This window comes from Musca autumnalis, unplaced genomic scaffold, assembly GCF_047663935.1.
Source record: "Musca autumnalis isolate F117 unplaced genomic scaffold, ASM4766393v1 scaffold_2, whole genome shotgun sequence".
NCBI classification, from domain to species: Eukaryota; Metazoa; Arthropoda; class Insecta; order Diptera; family Muscidae; genus Musca; species Musca autumnalis.
This window is the reverse complement of record NW_027411755.1, coordinates 141872790-141880501: the sequence shown is the minus strand read 5'-3', so window position 1 is coordinate 141880501 and position 7712 is coordinate 141872790. Positions and strand designations below refer to the sequence as shown.

The window sequence follows — 7712 nt, the reverse complement described above, 5'->3', positions numbered from 1 at the left end:
ATGAGCACGCCGCACAGTGTTGCCGCGTGGACAAAAATCAAAAAATGTGATGTTAACTTTTACATACGTTTATGTTTTTTTCTTACAGTAAACACATCCGATACAACGAATCTGAAAGAATTTTGTCGATGTATGCATCCATAACGAAGTTATAGCTCTTTAAATATGAAAAATATTTCCCAGATAATCTAAAGCGATAATCATATGAAAATTAGACGACATTTAAAATAACATTTTCTGAAAAGTTTGTTGATAATATTAAAAGCTTTGGATGGGGATTTTATGGATGGGCTATAAATAAAAAATTTTAGTGCAAAAAGTTGACATCAACTGCACATGGGCAAAGTACCGTTATCAAGAACTAAAAATTTATATTTTTTAAAAAAAGTATACATTCTTAATATTTCATAGAGTATATCTTTTGATTGCCACCTATTGCCACCTTGGCTCTTGATTTCCGTTAATTGGACAGCTCTTCTGAAGCGAAATGTGTAAAAACATTCTGCCCATCCCTGCAACCTTCTGAGATATATCGGTTCAGATTTTAAATAGCCCCCATATATATCTTTCCCCGATTTTGCTAAACCTCGGTCAATTTTGATTGAATAGCCTTCAAATTTAATATGTAATATTTTCTTAGGCCCCTAAACTGCTACACCGATTTTCACAAAAATCGGTTCAGATTTGGATATAGCCCCCATATATATCTTTCCCCGATTTTGCTATAACTCGGCCAATTTTGATCGAATAGCATTCAAATTTAATATGTAATGTAGTAGCTCTACCAATTTTCACAAAAATCGGTTCAGATTAGGATATAGCCCCCATATATCTTTCCCCGATTTTGCTATAACTCCGTCAATTTTAATCGAATAGCCTTCAAATGATATGTGATATTTTCTTAGGTCCCTGGATAGGTTCACCGATTTTGATAAAAATAAGTTCAGATTTGGATATAGCCCCCATTTACATACATTTTTGTCAAAATCGGTGAAACTTAAAAAGGGCATAAGAAAACATCCCATGTTAAATTTATGGAGGCTAAATCTAAATCTGTACCAATTTTTGCGAAATCAAATCAAAATCGGTAAAACTGAACAGTGACCTGATGAAACATCCCATGTTAAATTTGAAGGCTATTCATCAAAAATTGAGCGATTTATATCAAAATCGGGGAAAGATAAATATAGGAGCTATATCCAAATCTGAACCGATTTTTTGAAAATCGGTAGAGCTATTCAGAGGCCTAAGAAAATATTACATATTAAATTTGAAGGCTATTCGATCAAAATTGATTGAGTTATAGCAAAATCGGGGAAAGATATATATGGGGGCTATATCCAAATCTGAACCGATATGGACCAAAGTTGAAAATTTTCATTCATATGCCCTTACAAGTACTTGTGAAAAAATTCATCAACCTAGGTCTACTCCTTCTATTTTTGTCCGCTTTTGTATAGAAGCGGCAACACTGTGCGCCGTTGTCATTTTGACACCGAGATTTTGGCAACGGTTTCAACAACAGACGTGCATGAAATGAGCACATATATGGTCATTTCGAGCACACCCGTTGTCAGATTGTCAACGCTTCGTTGTCAGATCGTCAACGCTTCGTTGTCAGATTGTCAACGCTCCGTTGTCAGATTGTCAACGCCCCGTTGTCAGATTGAAACCAGTGGTGGTCATTTTTTTGATATCCGTTCCTTTCCCATTTTATACCCATAGTAGAAGAAATGAAATCTTTTGAAAAGTATTTTATTAAACGAAACCATTTACATAAATTCAATATAAATACATTCAATATAAATACATATTTGATTTGACAAAACAATTCGAATTACATATATTCAATGTATAGAAACAAATTAAATGAACTTAACTCCGAAATAAACTTTTCCATTATTCATAGGATATAAGTGAAATGGGTAAGTAATAAAATCTAAAAATCCATGGAATTTGGCAGGCATTTGGATATTTTAAAGAAAGTGCATGACAAATTTTAAAACATGTATCTAAACTTTCGAGGAACGATTGAAATTTTAACTAATTGTGGTTAAAAAACATAAAAACATTTTATATTAAAATCGGACAAACCCTCCAAAATTATAAATGGCTGTATAGTTAATCCAGCATTGTAATACTTTTCAGTGACTGCCTCAAATTGCCGTTTATAATCGTTAATTGTCGGTAGACGCAGTACGAAACTTTCCTGCGAATCGGCTATTGTTACTTTTTTCGTAATTTACCGTTTCCGCACTTAAACCTAGCAGGTGATGGTAAAACTGAATTCAACAGTATTGCGTATATAATATTGAGCATCTGCAACCGAAATATAAAATAAATATTACTTTTAATGTTTTTGATAAATCAGGAATTAAAATTTACCTAAGCTGCTTGCCGTCAAAACATTTGCCAAGAGTTGTTTGCAATGTTCGTTATGAAAATTTTTCCCATAATAATTGTAAACTTTTTTCTTAAATTGGTCCCATTTAGAAAGTAGAAGATTGCCTTTCTGCGGATACATAATATCGAAATCAATGTTGACCTAAAACGAAACATTAGTATCCATATACAAATAAATAGCCTATGGCTACTTACCAATTCTGAAGCTCTTGCATCGGACAACTTAGGCCATTCTAGAAGAAATGTATGGCTACTTAAATTTTTTATATCTCTTTGCCGTATGTAAAAAGATCTTTTCCATTTTTCGTAGATCGATCCCCAATAATTACATTCTCTTAGTAAGGAAGCTTTCAATAAATTTTCAACTGATTCATCAACTTCGGGAACATCTTTGTTGCAAAAATTAGAAGACGTGTGAGTTGCTGCTTTGCTTGTGCTAGGCTCTGAATTCAAAAGCTTTATTTTTTTGGACTTCTTGTTTCTATACTTGGCATAAAGTTTTCCGCTTGCGTTGTTCTTTCCTTTTCTTGAAATGTAATAATAATCCTAAAAATAAAGACAATTTATAAATTAAGAAACTACATAATCAGATACGTTATTTATATTGTTAATCTTACCCTCATTTCGTTTTCAAGAGGAAAAACGGAACAAATTTCGTCCAATATGCGCATATAGTCTTGAGCGTAAAGAGTAACATTGTTGGTTAAAATATCTTCAATAATTATATTAATTATATCATCTCTTTGCTCGTCACTTAATTTCTTATTAGCACTACTACATTCAAGCGCTAGTTTCCCCTTCGAGGTATGTGTTAACAATTCCTTTAGATCCTATATTAAATAAAAAAACTACATTAACTATGCTTACACAAATATTACTCTTACTTTACCTCTGACAGAATTCCTTTGGCTTTTGAGCAGTTCGAACCTGTAGTGTCGGGAGTACCAGGAGTACTTGCAGGTGTCTCGTTGCGTTTCCACCATTCACCTACTTCAGATGGAACTGACATAGTTTCGTCATCAATCCCGAGCTATTGTTATAACAATATTAATACTGAGTTCAACACTGTAATACAAATAATACGTACCTCTCGTTTTTTCCAAGCAAAGAGCTTTTCTCTGAATTCAACACGCAGTCCCAATGGTGGCACTGCTTTCTTTAAATCTTCTTTTTTCAAGTACTGCAAACTGCGAAATGTTACATGTGATGCTAAGAACAAAAAAGAAAATTCTTTGTTAATTACACTGATTAACTGAAAACTTCGTTTTTATTTACTTACCTTTTAAGTGTTCAAAAAGCGACTCCATATTTATTCTTTTAAGAACTCCATTAACCCTTTCGGTGCTTCTTTTTTGTTTTTGATCTGAAAAATATATTTTTCCAATTTTATATATACTTAAGCCCACTATATGAATAATCAAAACTAATTTTTTAACATTTTGTTTGGAAAAGTGGTTTTTGGACACTATGCCATATGGCATAGAATGTATTTAAAGGAAAAAAAACTAAAATATTCAAGTTTTTAATTAAATGTCATCTTATAGAAGACCAGGAGGCCTTATAGAAGAGGAAGATGTCTTCTTATAGAAGAGCAGGACGTCTTCTCATAAACGAGCAGAAGGTCCTCTCATAGAAGGGCAGGATGTCTTCTCCTGGAAGAACAAAAGGTCGTCTCATAGAAGGACAGGATGTTTTCACATAGAAGAGCAGGACGTTTGCATATAGAAGGGCAGGAGGTCTTCTTATAGAAGAGCAGGAGGTCTTCTTATAGTAGAGCAAGAGGTCTTCTTATAGAAGAGAAGGAGGTCCTCTCCTTGAAGAGCAGGAGGTCCTCTTCTTGAAGAGCAGGACGTCTTTTCATAGAAGAGCAGGACGTTTGCATATAGAAGGGCAGGACGTCTTCTGATAGAAGAGCAGGACGTCTTTTCATATAAGAGCGGGACGTTTGCATATAGAAGGGCCGGAGTTCTTCTTATAGAAGAGAAGGAGGACTTCTTATACAAGAGCAGGAGGTCTGCGCATAGAAGAGCAGGGCGTCTTCTCGTAGAAGAGAAGGACGTTTGCATATAGATGGGCAGGAGGTCTTCTTATAGAAGAGCAGGAGGTCTTCTTATAGTAGAGCAAGAGGTCTTCTTATAGAAAAGCATGAGGTCCTCTCCTTGAAGAGCAGGAGGTCCTCTTTTTGAAGAGCAGGACGTCTTTTCATAGAAGAGTAGGACGTTTGCATATAGAAGGGCAGGACGTCTTCTGATAGAAAAGCAGGACGTCTTTTCATATAAGAGCGGGACGTTTGCATATAGAAGGGCAGGCGGTCTTCTTATAGAAGAGAAGGAGGACTTCTTCTACAAGATCAGGAGGTATGCTCATAGAAGAGCAGGACGTCTTCTCATAGAAGAGCAGGAGACATTCTTATAAAAAAACCAGATGGTCTTCTCATAGAAGAGCAGGGGACCTTCTTATAGAAAATCATAAGATCTTCTCATTGAAGACCAGGAGGTCCACTTATAGAAGACATGAAGGTTTTTCATAGAATATCTGGAGGTCTACTATTAGAAGATTTGGGGGTCTTCACATAGAAGGTCTTCTTATAGAATATCTGGAGGTCTTCTTTTAGAACATTTAAAGCCTCTTATAGAAGACCTAGGGTCTTCTTATAGAAAACCTAGGGTCTTCTTATAGAAAAGCTAGGGTCTTCTTATAGAAAACCTATGGTCTGGAATGGAAAAACTGGAGGACTTCTTATAGAAGACCTGAATGTCTTCATATAGCAGATCTGAAGGACTTCTTATATAACACCTGAATGTCATCCTATAGAAGGGCTGGAGGTCAGCTTGTAGAAGACGTGGGGGCCAGATATTATATAAGAATATCTGGAGGAGTTATTTTAGAAAATCTGCAAGAATTGTTATACATCATCTGGAGGTTTTCCTATGGTGGATTTGGAGGTTTCCTTATAGAAGACCTGGAAGTCTTCGTATAGAAGACCTGGAGGTCTACTTATACAAGATCTGGAGGTCTTCTTATAGAAGACCTGGAGGTCTATTTATGCAAGATCTGGAGGTCTTCTTATAGAAGATCTAGGGGTTTTACAATAGAAGATCTGGGAGTCAAACAAAGTGAAACATTTCCGTTGGGAAAAATCTATGCCATATGGCAAAGTATGAAATATAAAAAATCTGGCAATCTCCATTGAACTATATTTCGGATCTTTTTTTCGTTTTAATTATTAAATGACATGGCAACGACCGTGTATGATTCATGCACGTCGGTGTACAAAGTAACAACGGTAGTGCATGATTTATGCAGGATGTGGTGCATAATTCATACACGACCGGTCTCAAATTGACAACGACCGTGTATGAATCATGCACCACCGTTGTCATTTTTTACACGTGTGTAATCGGCTGCAATTACCAATATTAAAAACGCAACGTTGTCATTTTGAGCACATCGGTGGACAAATTAAGCACGGCCGTTGTTGGTACCGAAAGTTGACCACGTCTCGGTGTCAATTTGAGCACGTTCGTGTACAATTCACCAACAGCCGTTGTTGAAAAAAATAACAACGGGTCGTTGCGAAAATGACAACATACGTGCTTGATTTCGCAACGGGGTTTTTCCCTCAGTGTAGGCTTGCGGTTTCAATGCAAAATCCTGAAAACCTAAGAAACCGTAAAAATGTGACATTGAACGCGAATAATTTTAAAATCCCTCCGGCGATTTTTTGTTTTTTTAATGTTTCTCATCTATGAACATTGAAGTTTCAGAATCCGCAAAAACTTCCTAGGTGTAAGCACATTCCATTTAAAGTTACTTCAGGCGCACCGTGTGAATTAAATAACTCTAAACAGAAAAATAACTGGAATCAGGGAGTACATATTAGACTTGTATATCCAGCTATTGTCTCGATAACCTAAGAATATAATATTCTTTTATGCCATAAAAACGGACGATACAAACTACGACTCATAGACTCCGAATCCTTCACGTAGTTCTGCTTGAGACTACAAAAATTATGTTTGGGCCTTGCCAAAGCATGGTTGAACTCGGAAACCAATAACAGCAACCAATCTAACTCTAATCTAAATACTGACAAAATACTGTAAGTAGGAAAAATTCCATGATTGTTGTTCCGGCTGTATTCCCTACTTTTGATATAATGTTACGAACGAAGCTTTATATTTTTTTAATTGTACGAGTAGACGTTTTTAGACTCAATGGCATTAAATACTTTGCTGGAATCCGGTCGTGCAACTTATTGGAACTAGAATTAAAGGCCTGTTTCACTAAGGCGAGTCGAAGTCAAATTCGTTCGAACTACAACCAAACTTCAGTTTTTTGAAAACTATTTTATTTACTTTTGTTTTCTATCAAACAAAAATTGTCTACAATAACATTAGTTTGGTAGTAATTCGAATGAATTTGAATCGTCTTAGAGAAACAGACCATTAAATATTTCTTATAGGCCATTTAGATATGACATCATTAGCCAGATTTAGCACATTATCCAGCCAAAATCTACCAGATTTCCCATACAAAAATAAATCCTCGTATTAAGTGGATTTGTATTAAATCCGGCATAAATCCTCGTATACAACTCTGTTTTTTGCAACATGTTGCTAGAAAATACAAAAAGTTGCAAGCTGGTACAAGAAACAAGGTAGATGCATCGGTGAATTGCTACAATAAAAATAATTTAAAATGTCAAAATTTGTAAACAAGGCGGAAAAATTGAATTTGTTTTGATGTACAAAGCTGATTTTAATCAAACACGACTAATATTTACGATGTCTAAGCAATAAAATAATTCTTTATTTGATCTTTAAGGCTGGAACAGAATCAATCGTCTCTTGCTTTGCTTGCTTCCCAAATGTCAAATTATAAAGGAATGCCAGAGCATCTTTGCAAATCCGGCTGCGTTCTCCTTTAGGAGGCTCTGGCATTCCTTTATAATTTGACATTTGGGAAGCAAGCAAAGCAAGAGACGATTGATTCTGTTCTGGCCTTTATTTATCATTAGTAGCATAATGTGCTAACATTTTCAATATTAAACAATAAATTTGTAATTTGGCATATGTTTTTTGAGACGAATTCAATTTACAACAACTTCTTTTAACGTTTAAATTCGATCAGATGGGCTGATGCATCTACCTTGGTAATTGTGCTATGAACAAAAATCAGCTGACTGCCATTTAAAACCTCCAAAAGGTATATCTAAATGCAATGAGATATGTACTGGATTTATTAAATACAGTCGAGGATTTATGACTAGTCTAAATGATCATTTCTTTCATTAAATTTATTGCTTC

At 35.2% G+C, this 7712-nt stretch overlaps 1 protein-coding gene across 1 annotated transcript; it reads right to left on the bottom strand.

Moving 5' to 3' along the window:
- Nucleotides 1-2263: 2263 nt before the first annotated feature.
- Nucleotides 2264-3710, bottom strand: LOC141392404 (uncharacterized). The gene is made up of 6 exons (XM_073965349.1): nucleotides 3683-3710; nucleotides 3491-3612; nucleotides 3293-3433; nucleotides 3021-3233; nucleotides 2733-2949; nucleotides 2264-2319 (listed from the first exon to the last, which is right to left on the bottom strand). The coding sequence occupies exons 1-6, from the start codon at nucleotides 3708-3710 to the stop codon at nucleotides 2264-2266; spliced, it is 777 nt and encodes a 258-aa protein (XP_073821450.1).
- Nucleotides 3711-7712: the final 4002 nt, after the last annotated feature.